Here is a 27,746-nt window from a genome sequence, read left to right as displayed (position 1 = left end):
TGTATTTTAGAAGTAAATCTCCTGATCATCTGGACTGATACTGTGCTGTGGTTTATAACTTGACACGAGTTTCAGAAAGCAAGCTGGACTCCTTTTGAATAAAACCAAACCAGAAGATGTGCTCCAGGGGTTCACTTAATGTGCTCCAGCCACCAATGAGTCTTCAGTCCACAGGCCCAGAGAAGAGCTATTTTGAAGTGAAACCTCCTGCAATACATACAGTACAGACACCAGGTCCTCAGCAGCAATTGTGCTGCTTTACAGATCCACTTGTACTGGGTCACACTGCTGATGTTGCTAGTCTGGTCTCCCGTTGCATTGCGGACCATTACATTTCACTCAGATACCTCTTACACTGAACCCTGAGACTTCAATGAGACCAAACCCTTTTAGCCTCTAAGACTAAAATACGTGCCACAAACAACAGAAGGGTCTGACTGCCCAATGTACTTGCTGGGGCCTGTGAACTGATAGGTAAGATAACCTAAAGGATCCAGTGGGAAATTCATGCTCCGTGCTTCTAGAGGGTTCTTTGTCCATGCCTGACATACAATTCCTCTGCATAAGCAGAGATCTTAAACTGTGCTAATTTCATCTAGGATAGCTGCTAGCGTGTGTTCTCCTAAAAGCCCTTCATTTTTGCAGAACTTGAGCACAGCGGAGACCAGATGAAAAGGCTTTGACTCCCTGTAATGGAATAAAAGCAGGGAACGCACTGCACAGTCACGGATGCTTTTTGCTTAACTGTGATGAAGCACCTTATTGTTCCAATATTTATTTCAGAAGACAGATGTATGGAGATGGTGTTTACAGAAGTGGTTTGTCTATCCAAGGCCAGACATCACTCCCTTTAAAGCAACTTTTCCAGATGGTGGAGCAATTTAAGATTTGCCCTGCAGTCGAGCACTTCAAGACCCGTTCCTGTTCAGGGTGCAGAAGTCCAAGCACGAGACCCCCCCAATGCTCCTAGCCTCAAGAATCCCTTTGGTGATCAAACCCCTGCTGACGGAAACGGCCATTCCTTACGGTGCCGGTACTCCACCCAACGCTTTAGCCCACGGATAACGAGGTGCCCCACTTACAGCGGTCGCGGGTATTGGAAAGCGGCACTTCTAGCGACTGTGCGAGTGCACGCCACGAAGGGGAACACTGAGGACTCCACCGTGCCTCAGAAACACACGCGGAAGGACAGGTGCTCTCCCCGGCGGGGCAGCTGCACGGAGCGGAGCACGGCACACGGCGTAGGGCCGGAGCCCCCGCTCGGCCCGCCGGCCCCTCTAGCGCGCCCGCCCGAGGCCCCCCGCCGCGCCGCGGGGCGGGGGCACCTGCTACAACGGCCGCCGCAACGTTTCGCGATGCGCCGATTCAGACCCGTGACTGCTGCTGCACTGCATTTTTCGCTTGAAAATGCGGGTAACCGGGCTCTGCAATTGCCTTACCGCCCGCGTTCACGCTCCTGCCCTCCCGGGGGCGGCGCGCCTGAGGGACGCGGGTCCCTCGGGCAGGGCCGCGCCGCCGCCGCCGCGGCCCCGGCCCCGGCCCCGCACCTGCCAGCCCCCGGGCACCTACCGCCGCCGGAGCGGCGCGGCGAGAGGAGCGATGGGAGGCGGCGGGCATGCCCCTCCGCTCCCCCGGGAACGGCCCGGCCTCTTCCCGCCCGGCCCGGCCGGGGAGCCGCGGCTGGGCAGGGCGCCGAGCCCGCCAGCCGGGCTGCTGCCAGCAGCGCCGGCACCGCCGCCGCCGCCCACCCCCCCTCCGCCGCCGCCTGCCCCGCGCCGCTGCCGGCCGCCGCCGCGCCGCGCGGCCCTTCCGCTCCGCTGCGCTCCGCCCCGGCCGGGGCCGACGGCGGCGCGGGGGCGCTGGGAGTCCCGCCCGCACGGGCACGGGCGCGCACACGCACACCACACACACACGCACGCGGAAGTGCACCCCGAGCTGGCTCGCAGCCCGCCGCCGCCGAGGCCGCCCCGGCGCAGCGCGCAACATGGCGCTGGTGCCCTGCCAGGTGCTGCGCGCCGCCATCCTCCTGTCCTATTGCTCCATCCTGTGCAATTACAAGGCCATTGACATGCCCGCGCATCAGACCTATGGAGGCAGCTGGAAATTTCTGACCTTCATAGACCTGGTAAGTGCCCCCGGCGCCCGTGGCCCTGCCCCCTCCCTCCGGCTGCCCGTTTAACGGCCGCGGCCCCGCGCGGGAGCCCCCGGAGGCGGCGGCCCTGCTCGACGGCAGCGCCATGAGGTGACCTTAAAGCGGGGACGGCGACATGTTGTGACTCCGGGGCCGGCCGTGAGAGGAGCCCGCCGGACCCCGCGGCAGCGGAGCCGGGTGGTTGGAGCGGAGGAGGAGACGGACAAAGCCGAGGGGCTGCTGCCTGTGAGCGGCCGTGGGGAAGGTGCGCCTGACGCCCTGTCACCGCGGTGCTGATGCTGTGTTTCGCCTTTCTTAATGGCTGACAGTAAACACCAGAACCCGCTGGTCCCAGCCTTCGGCTCCCGTGTGCTGTCAAAATAGGAAACACGTCTTGCTCCTTCTGGCCCACCCGAGGAGTCCATCCCCGACAGGTGCAAGTGCGTGAGAGTGACACAAAAAATGCTGGGCAACACAACCTGCCGGAGCCAGTTAGTTTTGGTTGCAAATCCAACGAGCCTACGAAACAAAAGATGTTTTCGTTTCACTTTTCTTCATGAGGGTCCAGATCTGGAACAGTCACGAGCATGCTGGCCTGCTGGAAAACACCAGGTGCTGGCCAGGGTCTATTTTTGCCCTGAGCTTCCAAATTCCTAGCCTTGCTGCTTCCACAACAGTGTTCCCCTAGTGCAGGTGGAAGGAGAAGGGGCAGGAGGAAGAGAGGGGATGGGAGGAGAAACTGGAGTTTCTGGGTTAGAAATATGATAGCCAATTTACACCTAGTAGCTAGAGCAAAATAGTTTTTTTTCTTTGAATCCACAGTGTAAATAGGTGAGAAATTTTGCGGTTCCTCCAGAGTTACAGAAAAGTCCCAAAATGCAAGTATTTCAGTGCTTCCCAGTGATAAAACCTCTCTCAGAACCTCATTGTAGATTCACAAGTATTGCTACTATTGCCTACACACTTCATACCTAGTCAGTACGTTGAGTTTGTGAGTTTGGAGACCAAACTCGAACACTATTAACCTGGCAGGTCAAGTGTGCAAATTTCTGGATCAGGATTAAGCTGAGGTTCACTGAGGTCCATATTTTATTTGGAGGGAAGAAGCACCTACCTTATTTTGCATTTAGCCAGGGTAATTTTTGTGCTGAGTGCCAAAAATTTGCTGGATCTCTGAGGATCCATACCCATAGCTAGTGCTTTTACTGTGATTGTAGAAGGGCATCTTAAGGCCTGATGGCCTTAAGGAAGGCAAACTAGAATCTAAATTTTTTTTTTCCTTTTGGGCTGCTGAACAGTACTGTCAGTAATATTAATTGGTAGAAGTTAGCGTCAAGTCCCAGTAAGTTAGGAGGGAGCTGTTGACTTCAGTGGCAGTTGAATTGGAAGTGAACCAACTAAAGCTAAAAGCCAATAATCTTGTCTTTGAGTCTCCTTCACCTTTTCCTCTGTTCTCCTAGCCCTGACAGTTGCTTGAGGATTAAGTGAACTAAGGCTGTCATACAGTGAAAATAACATTTGACAGTACATGATATTCATCATTTCCCAAAAACTATTGTCTGCTGTCTGTGGCAAGTTCATGTGGACTTTCCCATCAAAGCATGCACATGGTTCAGGCTACTTCTGTCGTGGCCCAAAGGGTCAAGGTAAATATGTAGTGCTTTCTAAAATGTCTAAAACAGTTATCAACTGCAGCTAGTCATTTCTGTCCTTTAGCTAATAGTTGTCATGTGTTTCTCATAGTCAAGTCCGATAGCTGAGAAAAGGTTAGCAATTACTTACAATCTTCAGTCCTTCCAAATAACGCATCCAACGACTTGAATGCCTTTCTCAGTGACTAGCCAGCACATAAACCTCTCCACTTGTCAACAATATTTACTTACGTCCAAAAGGCCGTGGTGGCATCTTATCTAAGCAAATCTATCTTTCTGTCTCCTGGGACAACCGGGAGACTTGAAGAAACAAAACCTGTTAGATTCCTGAAGAGGATACCAGGAGGTGTGGTTGGAGGTTATTAAGCAAATTTCCAAAATACTGTATGTTGACTAAGCCTTGAAAAGCTCTTCTGTAAGTTTCACTTTCCTCAACCATGTGCATTGTTCCTGTGTCAGTCACATTCAAGGGCTGTCTAGACAAAATATCATCAATGCCAGAGTCTTGGCAGACGTGTGTTCTTGCTACAGATTGTACCTCCACAAGCAGAGATTTCATCTTTGACATCACAGAAGCATGTAGAAGTTCTTTCTGTTTCCAAAAACTGCTAGCAGTTTTTGAGAAAAGTGAGTTTGTGACTTGAATCTGAAAAGTAATATGGATTTTTTTTTCATCTGTCCATTTGTAAAGGGACATTCCTTTCCAGTCTTAGCATCAATAAATGTCTTGGAGATTTAGGTAGCTGGCTTTGCAAAGGTGCTGTGTGAAATGATTTACAGTTATCTGCAGGTAATATAATTTTGAATTGAATTATGAAAAGCTAATAGTTTGGACTCTAAACCACAAGACACAGTAAAGTATTCTAAATGTATGCATTAATCTGAATAGTAGACTTGCAGCTCTTACACTGTTTACAGAAGTTGAGCATTATGAGGAAGTTGTTTAATACAAAGCTTAAAACTATAATGTCCCTGTCCATCCATAATATTTTGAATGTTCATATCTAAGATTTTCTTGGATGCCAATATTTGTGCTTAATCTCTCCTGTCCTTGATTTAAGAAAGAAAACAAGCACAACTGATGACTTCCTTTAACTGCTGTCGTTCTGATGACTGACTCAGGTTTTTTGCAGTTGCGAATGTGGTGGCAACATTCCATGAAACACCCATGTCAATGGAATATTTTTCTGGTTTGGGAAGCAAATGTACTGGCAGTTTGTTTTGCCATTACACCGGTGATGCTCCTCACTGTTGCTACTAACAATTGTTTCTCTGCTTCAGACTTTCTCCCAGGTATGTAGAGATGGTAGATACTTCCCTGCTTATCCAAAAGATGGTAAAGATATCTGCCTGTGGATACCTGTGGATTCCAAAACACTTCAGAAAAGAGAGCAGTATCCTTTTCATCATTTATAGAGTGGGAAACTGAGATACGAAGAGGTAAAGAGTTGCTGCCAAGACCAGTCAGTGGGCCCAGCAGATCAAATTATTGAACTGAACATTCAGGCTAGTTCAAAACTACAACACATTCCTTTCATTTAGCCTCACAACACAAACCAAGACCCAAAGTTAGTTTCTGTGAAAACAGCAAAGAACTGGATTCAGATGGGATATTTCAAGAGGTGTGCCTAAAATTTCTTGTATAGCTGCCTTTGTTAGACTCAGATTCACCATTTTGTGCTTTAGTAGTGGACTGCTGCAGGACTGTGCTGTCCTGCGCCACAACCCATAAATTCGTTATTGAGCCTCATAGTTGAAAGTTAACTTAGGGCGAAAATGATGCCAGTATAAAATGATACTTTGCAACAAGTTTGTCAGCTATGTAAGTCTCTCAGATTTTCCCTACATGTACCACTCTTTGTTCAGTTCTGTAAGTACTTTTAAGTAGCTGAATTAAAGAAAATAGTACTTGAATTAAAGATAACTAGGTCATCTTGCATACAATGGAATCACACACCTGCCTTTAAAAATACGAATCTGTTGCACCAACTTGTCTAAAATGGCAGGATCTTTGCTGTTGCAGGGGTTAAGTTTTGTTCTTCAGTTTCTCTTGGCTCTCTTAGTGTTGTTGAGAGGAGGCAAAAATAAATAGAATTTGTATTTTGGAATAAAGTGGACCCTGTGGGTGCCGGAAGAAGACCAGTTCTACTTTTTGTGTTTGGGTGTGTGTGATAATTAGCAGAAAAGTAGCTTAGAGTTAAAATAAGTATGTATCTCCTTAGTAAGGGGTGCGGTGGTCTAAATAGCTTCTAGTTTTCTTTGTGCAGTTTCTGTGAAAACCTTATTCCTCAAAGAAGCTACAGTAAACCAAGACACTGTTGCACACGCATAGGCATGCATTAACAAAATACTGTTTGGGTTTTTTCTTCATCTTAAGGTCTCTCTGATATGCTGAACAGGGTAGTTACAGAGACAAAAAGCAAGGCTAGATTTTTTGAAGCAGTCTCAAGTGTTATGTTTTATGTTTATGATTAATGGTCCTGTTTTGAATAACAGAATGTTAATGTGGGTATTCATACAGCTTGATTCAGGGCAGCCAAAGCTAGAGAGGAATTGATTTTGCTCTTATATAAATTTGCCTGGCCTTATACTTTTATTATTGTCTCAAAAGAAATAGCAGGATGTCTGTGTGTGAACTTTTATATGTTGTCTGGCAGATTTTATTCTACAAAAAACAGGTACAAGCTCTGTTCCCAGCACTTTTTTTGCTAGTACATGTTGTATTTGTTTTACAGAAAATACCTTCAGATTTAGTTTGATTAAATTTGAGTAAGTAATCAGAACTTAGTTCTTTTCTTGTCTTTGGAAAATTTCAGAGGGGCATGTTAACTGTAGGACAAGAAAACAGTTGATAGATTTGTCATTTACTTATTTAGTGTATTTAATTACTTATTAAGTTATATGAGATATGATTACTAGACAACAAAAAAAAGATAGCAGCTTAACAAAGCATGGCTAAAAATTATAGGTGATTTGTGCCCAATTTGGGTTTAGTCATGCTGATAGGAAATAAAATTACCAGAAAATGTCAGAGGCCAGAAGATTCAGAATTAAGGAACAATAAACTGCTTTTGGTGCGGTATCTGAAGTTGAGCAAGTTTCATTGCTAACTGTATGGATTAAAATTACCAGAGCACAGAGGACAGAAGTAAAAACACATTCCACACTCTATGGAATATAACTATGACTCTTTTCCAGGATTTCCTTTAGTAAAATGAATTTCACCTTCTGCTTTCCTCTTTCATCATCCATAAAGTTACCCTGGTATTCAAGTGTTTTATGGCTTTTGGGTGAAAAGATTACAGAAGTATAAAATATTATTATGTATTATTCCCAGAGGTAATTCATCACCATGTCTAAATATCTCAGTGTTCTTACTATAACAGAGAATACAGTCAATGGAGTGTTTATCAGTTTACAGAGAAAGAAAGGGATTGCTTTTTGAGGAATAACAAGGTGAGGTTTCTTAATGGTGCTTAATGTATTTGAGAGAAAAGGCAATGATATACGTAAGGGAGCCTTTTAATAAGTGTGTGTTTTAGAGCTTTCTTTTTCCCTTTCAGGCTGTAAACATGTCAGAGAAACAGTTATGTATCTTGCCGTCAATGCTGTAATAAAAATGCAATAGTATCACCATTTCTTATTCATAGACCCATGTTTTCCATTTGCTTTTGGTAGCGATATTACAAATTGAGTGGAATTTGAGCACTACATTGAAGAGTTCCATTTTCACATTGCATTAGCGTGTCTTTATTTTACAATTGGACTTAAATATGTTGAACATTTAATTTGGGAATTATTAGGAAAGTTATGGCTGTCTTGAAATATTTGTGTTGGCACTAGAGTTGGCAGGGGAAACGAGAAAAGTGGAAGAGAGGACAAATTGCAGTCACTTACTACGATGATAGATTTAACTAATGTGAGTAATACTGTTTTATAACTCAGAGTATGTAAGTGATAGGTAGCAGTGCTGTGTTTTAAACCAGTGTAAAGTCTGTAGTTTTGCTAGAACAGTTTCAAAGGATGATAACTTCAAGAAGTTGGTTTAGTAGTCTTTCTGTTCCCCTTTGAAAAAAATGCCATTTATGTTGTATTACAGTTGAATGATTTTCTTTACAATTTTATTACAGTGGTAAGGATAACTCAGATAATCTTATATGCCTCCATATAGCAAAGTTGTAAATATTTTAAACAATTAGTTTAAACAAGGACAACACATCTAGTGTTCTATGTTAGCGTTCTATGCGGAAGTCAAAGTTGGGCTTCTGAGCTGTCCTAATTTGTTGTGAATATAAGTATATAACAAAATATTTAATCAATGTATTTTTGACCTTATATTTGTGTTATCTTAATGAGGCCATGTAGGCTTATACAACAAATAAATTTTGAGAGATGGACCTTCTTAAGTTGTAGTAAAGATCTATATAACCTATCAAATAATACTCCTAACTAATATAGAAAATTGCAAACTTAGTGTTTTAAATTAAAAATATTTTTGATAAAAATCAAATTCCACTTGAATCAGTTACATCAACCTGAGGATGTACAAAGACTTGTAGGGGAGAACTCCATGTGGGTAGTTAGTTGTTTTGTCCTTAGGCTGAAAAAAAAAAAAAAAAGAAAGAAACTTGATCACTCTATCTGAAAATGGGGAAACACTCACATGATAAAAATCTTTTATTATTGGTGTGTTGGAAGTTTCAAATGTGCCAGTATGACACCATGCAACAAAATAATGAAGTTGGTTAAGCCAATAAATAGAAAAAAAACCCACTATGAAATTACAGACCCCTGACATTCCACAAAAGTAATTTTGCAGATTTGAACAAAGTAAAGCCGCAATAAAATGTAATAAAACAAAGTTGAAAAAATAGGCAATTCTGCAGTGTATTAAAGATGATATAGTGTAGATTCATTACAAGGGATTATGCCGAGTGTGTATTTACCTGAAGAAAACAATAAAAGAAAAATATATCAGATTCCTTCCATTACATGCAGTCTTTTCTGTGCTGCAGCTTTCCATATCTAATAATTGAAGTTGTCAGTGCCTGCCTATCCTAATGTAGTTAATTTAGAAAACATTTTTCTAATTGCGCTACTTTAATATAGACTCTGACGTTGGGAGGAGCTCAGCACGGGTGCAGAATTCCTTGTCATTTGGAGTTTTAATTGCTAATGCAACTGCAGTTAGTAAATGTTAAAAAGGTCGACACCAGTGACAGGCTTGTTAAAAATATCAACACCAGTGACAGGTTTGTATGCTTTCTGCAGAATTCAAGAGTGAAACAAATATTGGTATGTAATAAGTTCACATTGGACATTTCTATATTTGAAACAAAAGTGATGTTACTGCCCACAAACGCACATGAAAAATATCAAATTCCTCTCAATGTAGGTTTTTTTCTTTTAAGTATCTGAATCTGAGGCCTGGTGTTCTTACCTTGCATGTCCAGGTATATATATGGCATATGAGGTAGAAACAAAATTGACAATGCCTTGGCTTATTTTGAAGACCAAAGTGAAGCACAAACTCCTTGTTCATTCTTTGAATGGGTGGCTATGAAAAGCTTTCTTCCTTCTAATGAAAGCTTTTTCAAATTTTGCCTTATTTGCCTGCATTTATTTGAATAACTACGTTTTTCCCATACCATATTTTCCAAAGCTCTGAATTTACTGTTAGTCTTCAAAGCTTTATGGCCTTTGTTCTATTACTCTTACTGTGTATGATGCAAGATTTTTTCAACTCAACATTGTTAAATTTGCTACCACTGAAAAAGCTGTGTTTAACTTTAGTGGATGGAAAAGTTAACCAAACTCTGAAGAAAAAACAAAATCATTTGGAAACTGAAGTAAAACTTCCAGCCTTTTCAGAGAGGAAGAAACTAAAGTAAATTGAAATTTGTAAGCATGTTTTAATAAGACTTAGAAACAAGTCCCACTCTGAATTAGAACTGTGATTAAGCATTTAGAGGATTTTATCAGCATTTTGCTGGTTACCTCAGGATATTTTACACTCTCTTGGCATATAGTTGGCGTTGCTTGTTGGGTTTTTTTGCAGTATACTGCAAAATTTGGAGATCCTGTTGGAATTCTGTTGATTTGGAAACAGGTTAAGCTCATGTGAAATGCCAGGAGAAAATCAGAACCTGATTTTGATTTGTATGAAGGCTCCTTCTGGCAACTTAGGTAAGTCCATGCGATTTTCCCTGGAGAGTTTGAAAGCAACATTTGAATGCCTCTAGGTGCATTCCCTGAACATCTTGTCTTGCCGCTGCCCTTGCAAGCATTCTGTTTACAGTAGGATTTCCAAACGAATAGTTGCCAAAGGGTGCAATTATATAATAATTTCCACTTAGATCTGTGTGCAACTGACATAGCTCAGGTATTTTTGCCACAGTTCTCTGTCAGGTTAGTTGTTTCAAAGTGCTTGAGGACTCTCTACAGTATAGCTTAAAACAAAACTAGTACTGCTGAATTTTTAGTAGCTGAATATTGGGTGTCCTGGTAAAGATAAACTACCATAGAACGTGCAGAAGAGCAGAATGTCAAATCCTTTGCTAACTTGTAAAGCAAACCACAAAGGGTGGTGGGTTTTTGCAGTGAATTAGTTTGAGTGAAACAATTTAAGAGGCTAAATCTTACCTGTAGAAATGCTGCTAGGCACTTCAGACTGTTTGAGTTGCTTGTGCAGGGACTTAGCAGAGAATTTCAATTTTACTCTGTTCGGAATTGATTGGCTCATTTTTGGTTTGGGGCAGTGCTGTTTGTATTTGTATATTTTTTTTAAACCTAGTTCTTTGTGTACCTGAGGGTAAATTTACTTGCTTCCCCCCCATTTGCATATATTTTATCATGTTTCTTGAAGGCTTCTGGTCCTGGCAGCACATAAGTAACAAATTGTTATTTATTATTATTGCTAGTATTACTAGAATTCAGTAAAAGTGGGAGTTCCACATGCAGAGCACAGGTGGCATATGTTCCTAAATGTACTTGATCAGATGCAAAAGGAAGAAAAAGGAACTGCTGACTTTAAATGCTGCTATATAAATTGATAAAATGCATGAATGCAAAAGGGATGTTTGTGAGATGCTTAACAGGCTTGTGGCTGAAGTGGTGGAAGCATTTCATACAGCTAATGTTCAGGCGAGCATGTCTCTGTGATCCTGAGGCACTGCATAGGACCCTTGACCCTAGAGAAGATGCAAGTTGTTTATGGCCAGTGCTTGCGCAGGCTCAGCTCTTGTAAAGGACACAAGTAGAGAAGGTGGGAGAGAAAAGATCTAATAGATGACAGCACTTTGTACCTGGGGTGTGTAGGTGAGAGAGTGCACCATGCTGATCAGCCTTGTGTTGTGACAAACTGGTATTTAGATATTTGACTGCCGGGAATGAGGACGAAGTGAGGGAAAACAAGAGGTGGAGATAAGTGGCTGGTGTTTCTGGGCTAAACCAGCATGTGTTAGCTCCCTCAGACTTCCTCCCCTTCCTTGTCGTCTCCCCAGTTCTTCCTCCCACACACCCACACAGTCTCCCCACACACAGCCCCCACACACTGGTGGCATGGCACCACTTCCCTGCACATAACTTGTTTGGCTTAGCACGCTTCTGCTCAGCGGAGGGTGCTTGCAAAACTTTGTCCTTAGCTAGAAGCCATATGCACTGACAGATGCAGAGGTCACCATTTGCTGTTCACTTAAGCTTACAAACAAATTGGAACTCCATGCTGTGAAAAGTTTCTTGACCTGAGTTTGCTTGTTATAGCTGTGTTCCAAGAACTGTGAGTTTGCGTGTGCATTAGACACAATTACCTGCATTCCTGTAGGTCCCAGGAAGTGAGTCCTAAGAAGGAATGAGTCGTGAAGGAAATCTCTGGTGTGTGGACCTGCAGCAGAGCACCGTACTTTTCAAGTGGACATTGAGGAGTCTTAAAGGGATTTGGAGTGTTTGGAAGTGGATATGCATCTTTGTGTACGTTTGACATAATAGTTGTTTACTTATGCTGCACATCGTTTGAAAAGATCAAACTGTTCATGAAAGCTACTCTGTTCTATAGTCTCTCCATATGCTGTGCACATATAAGAGTAAATTGGCCTGCTACTGTTGAAGTCCGTTTAGGTGACCCAATTAATGAACCGTGGATAGAAGATTACAGTGGTCTGAGGTACCATATGCTGTTAAGTTTTTGAGTGTCAAAGAACTCTAGCTAACAAAAGAGAGCAGACAGCTTTCGGGTCAGCTGTCTCATGACCTACCATCACTAGAAAGGGATATTCCTGTATTTATTAAGAGCTAATGATGTTTTTAATTCTAACATATGATTATAGAAGATTAGTATTCAGATCTCCTTGACTCGATGCCAGTATAATTTCAGAAGCTAAACACCTCTGAATTTCTAGAGATTATATTCTATGCTATTAAGTTATATGGCATTTCAGGCTAAGTTTTATTTTCTTTCTCTCATGGTTTGGGGCAGAAGCTACTAAAATGATACTGCCAAATTAATTCAGAGCTGTTTTGTTCCCCGTTAATTATAAGGCTGAGTTAAAATTGTGAGATGTATTTTATGAGTATGTATTTTAGAAAAGGGTGGAGGGACCTCTTGTTACTTTGGGGAGTTGAGCCAGTGGGATCTGAACTTTTGATTTTAAAATTCAACGTACAACGTATGAGCAAAACATGAATGTCTTTGAGGGTGCAAGGGATGATTCCCTTCATCTGCTGCTAGCTTTATGAGTGAAAGTGCTCCCACTTTGCCCTGATCCATTCGTGCCCAGTCAGGCTCCTCAGTTACAGGTTACTGTTAGCTATCACTGTATTTTCTGCCCTTTTTTTTCTTACAGGAGCCCACCTGTGCAATATCCCTTTCCCCATTCCTTCTAATCTCTTCTTACCCAGCACAGTCTCCCTGATCTTTCAGCCCTGTATCCCAGTTCCAGTTGCACACCCAGTCCTCTTCCAGAAGCCTGTGCTTTCCTATCTAGTGCTGCTTTTCTTATTCCCACAGGACTCCTTATACTCTTTCCCACCATTCACACATACTGTCTTTTGTCCCAGTGCATTCACTGACTTGTATTGTCTTCTGCATCCTCACTCTGTCATTCCCAAATACCAGACCTACTCAGTGTCATTCTCTTGTCTTTTTAAAGCACCTTGTGTAGACCCAAAACAATGAAGAATCAGTCATTTTCCATCAGAAATTATTGATTTTGGTGCATAGCCTTAAAGAAACCACTTCTGAAATGATCTAGTTATATAAGACTCTTAGCTTTGCTTTCTGTTTTTGAACAAGTTTTTAAGCATCCTGGTTACAGGAAAAAACTCCCATAAGTGTTAAGCATAATGGATCATGATACTAATGTTTATTACGGTGTTAAAATCTTGTCACTTTTTGGTAGTCTGCCATTCAATTTTTTATGATAGATTTTCCAATTCAGAAGCAAGTCCTTGATAGAGATTGATATTTAAGTTGAAAAATCAAAATAATGTAGGGAATCAGCAATCAGTATTTATTCAGACATTTTCCATCTTTTCTTTTTTTGTAATTTATGTATTTTAAATGAGGTAGTGAATTTATTTAAATTGTATTTTGTATTTCCTAATAGGAAAACTTACTTCGTAATAATCATTGTGAGGTTTGAAATCTACTGCATTCAGTGAGATGAACAAAAATATTTTTAAACATTACTTAGCTTGTTGGCTATTACTGTGATTAATAGAAGAAGCTTGCTTTCTTTTTTGTGTGAACATATGTAAGTGCTTATTCTTTGTTTGTGTGGGTGGATTGGGAGTGCATGCAGACACACCTGTTGCAATTTAGAAGTAGGGGAAGAGAGAAATCTGCATTTCACAGTGGTAACTTTCTACTCAAACCTACATGGAAGCATATTCATTCTTGTTAGGTGTTGCCTGATAGAGACGAGCCTGCCGTGGCTCCATGCCCCCATGTCCAACCAGTAGCAGGGCTGAACACATGCCTAATAGGCACGTACGGAAACGGAAGTGTAAAATCAGGTTGCTAAAATGTAAGTCAATACAAATGAAACTCTGACTGGAGTAGGTGGTTTAGATTCAAGATTGTCTTTTAAGGTATGTCAGGCAAATAGTCAAGTGATGGCTGGAACAAGGAGTGCTCAACATAGGACCCACCTAGAGTCTAGCCTGCCTGGTTAGCCTTCCTGTGCCCAGCAGAGGGGTGGGCTGTGGGCTGGGTGCAGTGTTCTGATGGGAGCACTTTGGTCTCAATGCCACTTCTTGCAGGGAGTCAGGCCCTATCACGGGGTTTGATGTGTGTGGCATGTCATTGGAACCAATGCTCACAACTGCCTCGTGATAAAATGTCACATAAGGTCTGTGGATCTTGCAAAGGTCTTGATCTACAGAGGTACTGTGGCATTACTTCTGGCAGCTAATGGGAAGGTATTCTCTCCGTATTATCCACATTCGTTCTGCTTAGTTTGCACAGGAGTTGAGGTCAGACTTCCAGTTCTGGGTGATACTCAGCATCCACACCATACTACATGTGAGTTACAACTATGACAGTTTTCAGCACCTTGCAAGTTAAGACCCTAAAATATTGAAGGTTATTTTGGTTTGTTTGATTTTTTTAATGTCTCTTCTGGTGTGATTGTAAATTTAGAAATGATTAATTTGACCCAGATGGGAAGAGAAAGTCAATCTCGCAATTTCGTGGGGGTGGGGGTGGGGGGGATTTAGAAAAAGTATTTCAAATTCATGGTTTCAGTGCAGTTGGACTGAACAAGTGAAAACAAAACATTTGATTGTCTTTATTAAGATACTTGGACAAAATTACATTACAAAGGAATCAGCCATTGCAGTGAAAAATTGTTATTCAGAAATATTTTGCCAGCTGTATTAATTGAAAACTTGTTTTATTTTTCCTTTAGCAAGGGCAAGACCAATGTCATGAGAGCAACATAATACTGAAAGTTGCAACTTACTCATAAATGTTACCCTTATTTCACAGGAATTGTACCTGCGCTGTGTGAGATAGTGAAAGCAAACTTGAATTTGAAATATAAAAGTGAAAGTCAGGAGGGGATGTGGTAAGTCAAATTCAGAGAACAACTGTTTAAACTCTTTTTTTTTTTTTAAAATAGGTGCATCCTGATTGCAGGGATTAATAAGTATTTTGAAGAAGTAACCATATAATAATAATAAGGTACAAGCAAAGTCCGCTTTTGGCCAGTCTTTCCATCTTAGACCTGATATTTTGCCTGTCTTGGGTCTTGTGCTCAATGAATGTGACTAAACAGTGTTTACCAGACAAAGAAGTTCAGTGTTGGAGGTAAATCTGTTTTATGAGATGCTTACTTGCATGGTGTGCCTGTATCTCAGTGGTGTATTTTCAGACAAGGTCTCTTTGGCTAGGTTGTGGTGCAGACAGCCATGAGCCCTCGTTCTGAATCATTCCAGTGTCTTCTGTACCTTTCAGGGTGCTGGCCTCAAGTGTGTATATCTTGTGTGAGAGAAGACATATCCTTGATATTCAGAATTCTGTAGAGTAAACTGACCTTTTTAAAGGACTCTTTTTAAGCCAGGTAGATGGGGATTCGGCATTATGAATCAGACCTGGAACAGCCCCATCTTTTATTAATATAATGTCTCCTGATTTACTGCAGGAAGCCACTGAAATGATTAAGTGTACCAGCAGTCTGCATAAAATGCCTGGGTGACCTCCAAAGCACTATGACAAATATCAAAGAAAAATTTTAAAACCTGTATGATCAGCTTAAGGAAAATTAAGGCCATATCTCAGTTTGTCGGAAATGCTGTTAAAGTAGGAAGACAGGTAGTGGTTGCAGAGTGGCAGAAGATCTAGGCCACATCTCTTTCCACGTGACCTAAAATGAATGATTACTCTGGGCGGAAAGTATCTTTCCACTGGAGTTTGCTTTGCAGTTTTCCTCCTTTGTGGTATTCCCAAAAGAAAGCAATAGATAGGAGTGCCTATTCCAAACAGCCAATCTTGCCTGTTCTCTTTATGGAGATTTATTTTTGTACCATCTCCTTCGTTCTCCATCTTCAAGAAAGAAGCAATGCACATGTAGATGGAGATCTTCTGACTTCTCTTCAGGACAAAATTAATAAATCCTGGTAACAAGTATCTTACTAAGAGTAAAATTGCTTTATAGTGCCATTGTGCCTTTTATTACAAGATCTCAAAGCACTTAGGAAATATTAGTTAACTAAGCCTCACAACATCCTTCTTCAGAGAGGCATGATTTAAACCAAATGCAAGCCCAGCATGCAAGACACTGAAATTGGTTGGACATACAGTCATTAAAATCCTTAAGGAATTATCTTAGTTGTGTAATCTATAAGTTAAAGCGTCGTTGATCTCAGGTGGTCCAGGACGTGATCTTTGGGACAGAGGCTGCCCATAGATCACTCCTATTCAGCCTCTGGGTTTTTTTGTAGGGTGGGGTGGGGCTGGAGTTGAGACTGGCTATTCAGGCAGCACTGTCCAGATAATCAAACATCACCTCCAGTCTGCCCCGTCTCATGCAGCGACTCACTGCTACTGCTATCTGCAAAGAGATGGGAAGTGTGTGGACATTGCCATCAGGTGTGAATGAAGCCACGTGCTACCCCTTGGTGGAGCAGGAGCAACCTGACTCTGCACTGGCTCCTGTTTTCGCCCCACCTTCTTCTGCTCCCCAAGATAAGAGCCATATCCTATCTTGGCCTCAGCCCTTCCCAGTGTTGCAACAGACACTGTCCTCAACCCGTGCCTACCCAGCTGCTGCAGAGCAAGAGATGGGGAGAGGCAGAGTGCTTGTTTGCATGATGGATGTAGGAAGGTGCATTTGATGATACAGGAAGGGTGAGCTGAGTCCAGGCTGATGAGGGAGAAGGGAAGAGACACAGCTATTTTAAATGGTAGAATGTAGGCTGCTCCCATGGGTGCAGAGTGGGTGGTTGCTGCAGCAGAGCATCAAGAGGGATAGATGCAGCAAGGAGAGTTGACCTTCAGAAGAAAAAGAGGAGGCCCCAGACCAGAGATCTGGCTGCTGCGTATGCTGAGTCCTCAGTCTGCAAGAGCCATGGGGATTATTGCCATACTTCGGGACAGAAGGAGGTGTACCTGCACTGTGTAGCACATGCAGCATAAATGAAGAATCTCTGGGAAATGTTTAACCTGCTGGGTGTATACTGTGAAGTTAATCCCTGTGTGAGCAGTAGGTGTTTATCCAGAAGAACCAGGCATTCAGCAGCCTGGACAAGTACCGCAAATCCTCACATGCTGCCTGGAAACAGCTTCTAGCTGGAAAGAGGGAAAAGTGAATGTAGGGTAGCTTTAACCTGCATGGTGAACATGTAGGTTAGCATGGGGGCTTCCACCCACATGACCTACTTGTGGAACAGCTTCTGTTCTGAAATAAACAGCACGATATCATCCATGCCTGTTTGAGTAGGACGTGTATTTCTGTTGGCTGGAAGAAAGGAAGGTACAGTTGTCGAGCCCAGATGGAGGCTTTGAAATATGCATGATAGTGGCAGCTGTGTGTGGGAAGAATGACTTGAAGTGTGTTGAGGAGGAGGAGGCTTGTTTACTGTGCTACTGTCTTCATGTAGCTGCGGAGTTGAATGGAGAGAGAAATGAGGAATGCGTTTCGTGTCTGTGGATTATTGCCTCACTGTGCTGGACAGTTTTTTCTCCAACATTCATTATTTGTTTGAAAATTCGTAAAGGATCAATGAGTTGCAGTGAAGGAGATTGCAGAGGAGTATGGTCAGTGTTTTGCCAGTCCTGCATCCTCATGGATCAAGGGCCTGTTTTCCTGAGCTGGGCCCTTCTGCCTGAAGGGTGCTTCTCAAAAGCTGGGCTAGGTGTCTGTGTCCACACTTTGGAGAGGAACACGTTGTTCTGGCAGGCTTCCCGATCCTGAATTTTGTGTGTGCCGGTATTTATTACTGTACTTTGTAGCCTGTGGTTACGTAAACGCTTAAGCCTATGTACCATTGGCATTTGTGTGTCGCGGCCTTGTTTCGTTGCTGCTGTCGCCGCCGGTTGGCAGGGGTGCTTGAGGGGATCGGCCGATCGGCAGCTCACCCTCTTCCTCCCCCAGGGGAGACGGGGCGGTCGTGGGCAGATCGGTGAGGCCTCACCGCCAAGCCCTGCCTGCAGGCAGCCTGCCGCTTGGTTCCCGGGCACCTGCCTTGGCGCAGGAGAGCGGGGTTGGGCTGCGTGCCTTCCTCTCCCTGCCTGTGAAGGCAGCCTGCGGTTGCCGAGCCGGGGCAGCCCTTGAGGAGGTCCAGCTTTCATAGCTGCGGAGCGCGTCACCTTCTTTCAGGAAGAAGGGCAATGCCAACCCTAGCCCAAAGGTTTTGAGGTACGAGGGAGTGTGTGTATATGTACTTACGATTTTGTATAAAAGAAGGGAGGACATGGGATATACAACAGTAAGTATTGTATGCATGTGGTGAAGTGGAACATGTGTCAAGTTAATTCACAGACTCCTTTGGGTTTTATATTTTTTTAGATTTATGTTTTATGTTTATGATTTTCAGTCTTCTCAATAATTAACGCTTTTCTGTGGGGACAATAAGGGTTTATGGCTTACTTTTTTTCTCAGAAGAACGTTTTCCAAGCATGTTTTATTATGAGTACATTTTTTACATTCCCATCCCAGAGCATGAAATTAATCTTTTCTGAATAATTCCGTAGTATCTCTTTCAGCTATGTGACCTAAAAAGGTCTTTCACTTAATTAACAAAAACTGGTCTGAAATGAAAGTGTGAAGATGTAAAGTCATCTATTAGAAGAATATCAAAAAGGCTTGAGTGAACCCTGATAACAAACTTCTAGAGTCAGAGAGTCAGTTTTAGTGTCAGCTGGTTTTACTCTGCGCTACTGCTTGGTTCATCCTGCACTGGACCCAGCACTGGAGCACTACCCTTGCTCTTTACACTCTGATAAGGTTGTGTATCTGCTTCCGCAGAATGCCAGTTAAATGTAGTAGATAACTTCCAGATATACCTAATTTTGAGAGTAGCTGCCATTTTAATCTGTAGTCATATGACAACGACTTCCAAGTTCTTATCATTTGAAAAATGTACATCCTAAGTGATTTATCTGATTTGAGCTTTAAGCTTGCAGCAATCAGACCTACTTCCATGATAAACATCCTTCCCTCCCTCTTCACTTTCTGGTGGGTCTGTGAACCCATGCTTCAGACCTTTTCCAATCACCAAGTATGTCCAAGTATTTTATAAAGAACCACAGCAACAAAAGGAAGCAATATTGATACTCATCCTTAATCTGACTTTTCCACAGCTTTATTTCTAACTCACCTCAACTGTGACACGGGACAGCAATGTAAAGAGCCAAAGTTAGTGATCATCAAATGTTTCATATGGCCAGTTCTCAGGAAATTGAATAAATCTCTAAAAGCCAGTTTTCCTGAAGTCATAAAAGGAACTGAACTGATCAAAGTGTAGAACCATCAAAAAGGGAAATTTACAAGTGTTTGTTTCTGTGTTGGACAAACACAACATCTTTACAACACTTCAAACAGAAGATGTTACTGCAAATGGAGTGTGAAAAAATTATCCACTTAATTAGTAGTAAATAATCATGGCAGCAAAAGAATTTTAGGTGTTTATATTCTTGATTAATCATAGTCCAAATTTGCTTCTGACAATTTTACTTTGAAAATTATGCTAGTTTTATTGTTCTACTGTCTTCCAAATGATGATTTAGCTTCGTTAGTGCTTGAACTTCTGCGCATTCTTTATCCAGTTTTAAGGCCTCTAGCTTGCACCTTGTGTTGCCATTTACATCTTAGTAATATGAATGCATATCATCATGGTTTGATAATTGCTAGCATCTTATCTTCACTTTGTATGCAGACATAGATGAGATTGAAGGTTCAAGGCATAGAAAATTAGACCAAGGCTGGATGAAGTCTTTCTTCCGTGAAGCAGATGCCAATTAGAAATACATGTTTAATCTGGTAAATAAACAAACTGAAACTTAAATTTATAGTGTAACTTTTCTGCTCGTTGCCAGGGCCCGTAACTGAAAATTATTTTTTTCCATGGTAGACTTATCATATGGGCATAGCTTTATCAGCAAGAGGAAGATGTAAGTGGTGTTTATGCAGAAGTTTGTACATCTATATTTAAGTATGACCTTTCAAAGATGTCTATAAGGGAGGGAGGTATTCAAATCTTGAAGAATTTCTGCCAACTGTCTTCTATCAAGGGCAAAAGGATTATTTAGTGAATCTCATTCAGTCAAGAGTTTTGGCTGTCTTCTTGTTCTGGAATGTCCTGAGCTTTAACATGTCATCACAGGAGAGTTAGTAAACTCTGTGGGCTTTGGTTTATCTACAAAATGTGACAATAAAATCAGCTATTGTTGCTTCACTGGGTGATGTCATGAAGTATAATAAAATATGATTTTCCAGTGCTTTGTACCCTGTGCTGTGAATTCTAGTAGGTTTCCTTTTCAGTTTCTTTTGAAGTCCTAGCAGTAAATGTTAAAAGGTTGTATAGACTTTGCTGTAATACTTCCTAGCTGTAATTTTTCTTCACAGTTTCTTCAAATAAACCAGTAATACAATATTGTTTAACTGCATTAGAGAATATTTCTCACCTTAATGTGTAGGATATAAAGCTAGCATCAACATATTTTATCAAATGTTCTGAACATAAAGGAAAAATTAAAAAAAACCAACCCAAACCAAAATAGCAACCTAATTTTACCTGATTGCATGTAAGACTCAGTTATGGACATTCAGTGTGGCTTATCTGGAAGTCCTTCACATAGGCTTTACTTATTCATTGCATGCCACATACGATTAGAAGAAGTGAGATTTTTCAAAAACTTTGCTGCAGTTAAAGTTAGGCAGCCACCAGCATCAGTGGAGTAGAAAGCTCAAAGAACATTGCATACTTGTGAGATCCTACCCAGAATGTACTACAGGGCCAAACAGAGGAGGAAAATAACAGGACATAGGCTGAGAATGGCTGAATCTTGTTTGTGGAGTATGTATAGGATATGTAGGGCAGGATTTATGGTAAGGGGAGAGGTAGCAATAGTCCCTCCTACCACAGTCTCCTTGTTCTTGTTCTCTCTTCTGGCTGAATATAGCTCTGCAGACCACAATAGATGTGATTATGGTACCATAAACAGGCATTAAGATTCAGGGTTCTTTCTCTAGTTTTAAGGAGCAGTGGTGAGGAATGGTAGACTCCTTTTGAGGCTAGGCAATTTTTGAAGTGTACACATCTAAGGTGTTAAACTGGAAGACTCCAATATCCCAACACAGACTGAAGCTTTGATTTCAGCTTTTACCAGCAACAGAGAAAACAACTATGACTACATCCATATATTGCCTCTTAATATTTTAATTGACAGAAGTCTCCACAAAGTGAAGACAAAACATTATCATCCTAGTTAGTGTCTTGTCTACATTGCACACAGATGCCGATAACTACCTATGAAAATTCAAGTCCTTAAAACACTCCCCCCGTTGATAAGCCCTTTAATAATACACCATTAGCCATTGGAAAGAATATCTGCAAAATTTTAATAAGCCTTTTCAAGAAAATACATTAGTGCTTCATTTCACATGCAGCTTGCCTTACAGATACCTAAGTGACAACTTTTTATCAACTTTGTGCATCTTGGTTAAAAGCTGAATTGGTGTTAGTTTGCTGCTGACACAAAGACTTGGAAAGATCCAGGAAAAAATTCTGTGTCGAGGACCTCACCAAAGAATGCATAGCAGCACGTTAATGTGAACCAAAAGTTGGGCACAGGATGTGAGTAAGAATTCTTTATATGACTGGGAAACAGTGGACTGTAAAATTACATGTAAAAGACAAAACTGTTGGTTTCAATGTCTTTTTGTTTCATGGAGATAGAAGCAGATTTTGAACAGTCACCAGAGAGGTGAGAGATCAATTTGTGATTACATCTGAAAAATCAAACAGCAGCTTTAAAAGGCAGTACTGGTATGTAAGTGTGTATGTAAGAACTTCCTCACCTGTTTAGACAGCAAATGGCAATGAAATAACCAGCTACTTGTCTTTGCTCTTTCTGAATGTCAGTAAAAGATACATGCCTAAACGCGTACAAATAGCTTGTCTTTATTCTAATGGGTGAGTTGAGCCTAGCTAGTCTTTGCAGATGTTGCAATCACAGAATGATCTCTGGTTTTAGAAGGATGGCACAATTTGGATACGGGTTTTTTTGGTTGTTTCTGTATGAACATAATAAAATAGCAATCAGATGCTACTGAGTACATATTAGTTAGAGACGGTCTATTACACAAATTTAAGCTCAAATCTTCAGTTGGTCTGTGTCCCCGACTCCTTTTTTTCCCCTAAATTAGCACATTTGAAGTCTTACCGGCAGGGAGACACTTGTACAAGACCAAATACTATTGCTGCAGTGTCTGTGCAACAGTATCCTCATGTGAAGCTTAAACCTACAGCGACTGTAGGAAAAGTCCTTCTGTAAATTGTGAAAACACTTTCACAATTTTTTGAAATTTAAGATTTTGTGATCAGCTGGAGTCATTCTAGAGATATCTGTGTTTTGCAAACAAGGAAGAGATTTTACAGTCTTTGACAGGACTAAACACTTTCTCTTACGTGAAACCCCAGATTTGATCTAATCATAGGATCACTTAAGTTGGAGGGTAAGCCAGGAGGTCATCTAGTCCAGCCCTTTGCTCAGATCATGCTCAACGCTGACGCAGGTTTCCTAGGAGTTTGTCCACCTGAGTCCTGCCTAATAGGTTGAAAATGTCCACTCTTTGGCATGTTAATACTCTTCTACAGTTACACAACCATCTCCTTCTGTTGTATCGTAGAACTGTGCAATCACATTGTCTGCTAAGGATCTCACTGGTGATAATCCTATTTGCTGGATGGGTAATGATGTAACACATTCATAATCCATCATGCATCCCGATACAGCATATTTTTGGATTCTTTTATCAGCATGGACTACATGTCCAGGTTTTTCAGTAGTTCTTGTTGTTACATCTGGCTGGAGCATGTGTTACTGAAGTTTTTAAGAGAAGCCACACCACAGAACTACTGAAGGTAATGGTTAAGCAGCAGAGTTTGCTTCAGTTTTAATTGGTTTTTTGACAACACTAGTCTTCTCTGCAGATACAGAGAAAGTATTTCTTCCTGTTATTCATTAGTTTAGTTCAATAACTATTTCATTCACACAGAATGAAGAGAAGTCAATTCACTGAGAAACCAACTGGGAGTTAAAAAGTAGGAAAGCTGGTTTTCCTCCTCCACACCTGCGAATAACAATGATGTGTGGGAGGATAATATCTACTACCGCTAAAATCGTGTAGGGCATGGTGAAAAGAAACACTAAATCTGGTTTTACTTACTACAGAAAACATTTCATTTGTTCAGTATGTCAGATTTAAATTCATAATGCATTATTTTAAACTTTTCTTTACATGTGTAACACATTTAAATTAAGTTCATTTATTTAGTTAAAACAGTTCAATTCTGATTGGAGAAATTTTAGCATATTCCAGCCTGTCACCAGTCATGATAATTATCTATCAGAAATAAAATAAATGCACCATTTTATTCACTGTTTTCTACTATAATAAAAAATAAATAGTATAGCAAAAAAACATGCTTTTATTTCTTTATGGGAAGTGTTTGCCATTCTGTTACTTGGGTTTGGCCCTTACAAGTCTGGTTACATTCCAGAATGCTAGAGAGTCCTTTTTTCTGCCTATGATTGACTAGATGGTTGCATTCAGTGTGACCTTTTTGCTATGCTCATGTGGCAGCAGTGCATTAGGCCTTGTTTCGCTGCAGTTTTCTTCAGTGGGGCTTCATCCAAAAATGGGTGGTTGTGCTGAATGTAGCAGTCTGCTACTAAGTATATATTGCCACAAAGAAATTACTTTTGTTTTTGTTTTGTCCAGCTACAGTAGCATTTCCTGTATTTTTTTTCAAGCTGAATTTAAAGCGCTGGTTTGAGTTACAAAGCAGTAAATTGCTGTGGATTTGCCTGCTTTGCTCTTGGTTGCTCCTGTGCTATTATGCAATGGTGAAGTTAACAGGTGTACTATTCTGCCTTATGAAATGGCCACTGATAGGGAATATCTCAGTTGTGAATCCTACTCCTCTCTTTGATCTGAATAAGTATATTGACCTATAAGGAAAATCTCTTTTATTAGTGCTTTGAAAAAGATTACCATTAAGAAGAGTAAAGAAATTAAAAACAAGGAAGCACACTGTATTGGTTTTGAGGACTGAGCCAGATTTTATTAAGTATAGCCAGCAATCAGTTGGTCTCTGCTTTACAATTTTCTGTTGGTTTTAAAAAAATCTTTAGCTTGATAGAAATATTACATATATAATCAATTTATACTGCCAAGTCATGTAAAATGATACCATTGAATAGGCTGGTTTATGACAGTTCCGTGTAAAACCCTCTTTCTGTGTGACATTTAAAATCATATAAATAAGAGATGGATAAGAAACAAGTAGATTATCTCTTTGATCCATTATCAGTTTCAAGTTTCTCTGAAAATCTAAAGGTCTGATAATACCAAAGAGAAAGTCCCCATCGGAAGCTGGTTGTCTTTGCATCTAGTGGTAAAATAAATGCAAATTGTCTAAGTGCTATAAAGTGAAGGCAAACCTAGAATGAAGTATGTGAAATTCTTTCAGATTCCTTCTCTGATTTCTTGAGTAGTTGTTTAGAGAGGCAAGAGTCCCTCTAATATTCTCTCCATCTTCAGTCTGAAAACCTGGGAAGTAGGAACAGCAAAAAACAAAATAAGGGCAGGAAAATGTCTGTAGAGAGACAATTATAATACGATAGTAATACTGTGATATGCAGATTGATTAATATTTCTAAGCTAAAAACAGTTACAATACGGAAGTCATGATATGATGGTTTACCTTTTAGCATACAAGGTTGATAAATGCTTGGTTAAAATGTGACCTTTTTTGCACTTGCTTTTCAAATTGACTATGTATTGATGTGCTGAACTTATCTTGTCATTGATACAAATGTTGTAACTATAGACATGAAATTCCTGAAGGTATAGTTTTATATATATGATAATACTACTGTATTGTGATACTGCATCGTATTTTGCTTTTAAATGATATACATGTTTTGACTACATCCATATCTGGATAAATCCTGCCTCTTTAAAAGAAATCCCTTCCTAGGGAAACAGAATGTGCTTTTACTTTATTTAGTGCGTGTGTGCAGGTTAATGATTGGATGTCAAGCATTTTATAAATCCAAGAAGTATTTAATTTGTATTTTCCTCCAAAAGATTAGCTAATACAATTTCGTATAAAGGCAAGCTGTGGTATTTTAACTTGGAGTCAATGTGCATTTTCTGGGTTATTGTTTTGTTTTAGTGTTCTTCTCTCAGAAGAGGACTGTTTTCCTACCCGTATTAGATTTGCCATACTTGATGTAGGTGTTATTATGGGTTTTTTATGGGTTTATTAACCAATATTAACCCACTTAAATGCCATTAATTTCTAACTCAGATATTTTGTAAGCAGATACAAGCAGTGCCTTCACTGAGTCAAATAAAATTTCATGGTCCTCGTGAAAACAGTCACTGTGTTGTAACTGCTACTACACTAAGTACTCGGTTCTTTGAAATGTAATACTAATTTTGATCACACTGTGGATGCACGTGCACTCCCTAAATACATAAGGAAAACAATTTATCAGAGAACTAGTTCCAGTAGAGTATATTGACACCCTTATCTGAGCACACATCCATGTGGATACCATGAGAGATCACTGCTGAGCTGTATCTCACTATAATGAAGGTCATCAGCTACATTTTCTGGTAAATTATGACTCTTCCTAATTTGGCATCAGATCTAGTAACTAAGTGCAGTTAACCAATAGAAGGATTAACAAATACAATTTGTATGATCCATATAGTCATTTCATAGTTGTTTGTTTTTCAAAACTTCCCTGAAGTAGATTAGATAGAAGACATTGCTGGAGCTATGATGGAGTGGACCTTTGCAGTCAAAAGGCTAGGCACTCAGCCAGTTTGTAATTCAGTGAGACACAATACATTATCTATTTTGACAGTCTTCATGGTTAAATAGCCTGGCTCTTGTAATACCTAACTGTGTTTATAAATAGAAATGAAGAAGTCAAATGGTCTGGTCTTGGCAGAAGAATAATACAGAGCTTTGGATACGCCCAGAGCTCACATGTGCCTCTTCCCTTCAGCACAGGGAGAAGAACAAGGTAAACTGATTGAGTCCAGTGGAACTTGAAAACACCTCTGGCATGTGTTCTCCTTGAAATTTCAGTAATACATGAAGAAATGTGATATATCTGAGCTCTGCAGTGAGGCCTGTAAAATATATTGGTTTTCTGACCAAGAAAAACAATTATTTTAAAATTGTTTTGTGCAGTGTCACACCTGAACCTCCTGGTGGATACAGGCCTAATCCAAACCAAACTTTCCTGAATGGGCACGGAACAGCCCTGTGTGGTGGTTCTCAGACAGCATCCAGGTTGGACTCATCTAGCTCTGCATCGAGTACTTGGCCTTGCTCTTGTGACAGGGGGGTGGAGGGGTCCAGACTGCTGCTCAGGCTGTGTCATGTGTGAAATTTTTAACACATATCTGAGCCAGGATTCCTGGCTGATCCAAAGCTAGAGGTTGAACATGACCTGGTCTAGCTGTTAGTCAGAACTGAATGTCTCAGGACAGGCATGCTGACAGAGCTGGTCAGCAGCTCTGCACCAGGACTCTGGTGTGAAGTTTCATATTGCATGGTTACAGGTGGTCTGGACAGGAGAGGTCCTTGTTCCGTTGCAGTAGTGTCAGTGCCTTGTACTGCAATGGACTACAGCCAGATTATAAATAAATGGGCATGGCCCAGAAGCCACCAACATTTATGAATGTTATCTGTGTAACCAGCATTTTTGTGTTGTGAGGATTAGGGCAGAATACTGGAATGTACTTACTTACTAAGTATTTGGGGAAAAGAGTATGTATTCTGCAAGTCAGAATTAGAGGTAACTTACATAAAACCTGGCAGTGGCGTCAGATACATTTACTTGGACCAATGCACTTATACTCTGGAGTAGTGTTGTAAACCTGTGTGTGATTTCATTGTGGCCAGCTTACGTGGTGGTAGGCTCTTATTTTCTTAAGAGGCCGTTCCGGTCCATGTTACACACACGCTGGTTCAAGTGTTAGGTAAAGAAACTGATTTATTTGGATGTTCTGCATGAGGTAACACTGTTGTGTTACTGTTGTCACTGTTGTGACAGTATGTCCAGTTTCTGTCCAGGTGGTGATAGGAGTCTCCATCCCAAGTGTCCTTGTAACAGCATTTTCAGCTGATTTGGATCAGGCTCCCCAAACTGTGGTTTGGTGAATTCTTATCATCCAGCTGGCCTGTGGTCCCATGTCAACACTCCAGTGCATGCATGATGAGTTTCTAGTTAAAATTGTCTCAGCTATGTGCAAGAAGTTGCCCTATCCCATGATAAACATACCTAAATATATAAATAGCATCTATCAGTTCACCATTTACTTCATGTGTGCAAAGCAGGACCTGCCCGGGTTGTTCCCAGGACTGCCGGGGAGCTCCCTGCCTCCCCAGTCCCCGTCACGCAGTCGATTATCATGTTAATACAGGCTGGGACTGCCTGGGGAGTTCTTCTATCGATCCCTCAGACCTCTGGTGGAGCCGGGACTGCCTGGGCCGGGTTCCTGTAGCTATCAGTCAATTATCTCATCTGGACAGAAACTAGCTGGGGAGTTCCCGGGACTGCCCAGGGAGTTCCTACGGGTGACTCAGCACCCCGGGCATGTGCAGGGGCACAGCCCTTGTCCCCAGCTGCATTACGATTACAGCTACAGTGTTAATTTGGAGTGCATGTGCGCGCACCTACCTGGTGCATGGAGGCATTAGCGTTGGAGTACTAA

At 41.3% G+C, this 27,746-nt stretch overlaps 1 protein-coding gene across 5 annotated transcripts in view; it reads left to right on the top strand.

The window, feature by feature from the left end:
• Window positions 1–1,758: 1,758 nt before the first annotated feature.
• AIG1 (androgen induced 1) overlaps window positions 1,759–27,746 on the top strand; it is a 124,100-nt gene continuing 98,112 nt past the window's right edge. Inside the window, exons 1-2 of one of the 5 annotated variants that reach the window (XR_011325409.1) lie at window positions 1,759–2,125; window positions 14,768–14,846. Coding sequence is in view for 3 of the 5 variants with exons in the window: in XM_069787150.1 (XP_069643251.1) it covers window positions 1,985–2,125 (141 nt within the window). In the remaining 2 variants the exon portion in view is untranslated. The remainder of the gene's footprint in view (window positions 2,126–14,767; window positions 14,847–27,746) is intronic. The other 4 variants (XM_069787150.1, XR_011325408.1, XM_069787149.1 and 1 more) reach the window with 4 other exon arrangements.

This window comes from Haliaeetus albicilla, chromosome 7 (genome assembly GCF_947461875.1).
Source record: "Haliaeetus albicilla chromosome 7, bHalAlb1.1, whole genome shotgun sequence".
Lineage (NCBI taxonomy): Eukaryota > Metazoa > Chordata > Aves > Accipitriformes > Accipitridae > Haliaeetus > Haliaeetus albicilla.
This window is presented reverse-complemented; position numbering and strand designations above follow the sequence as displayed.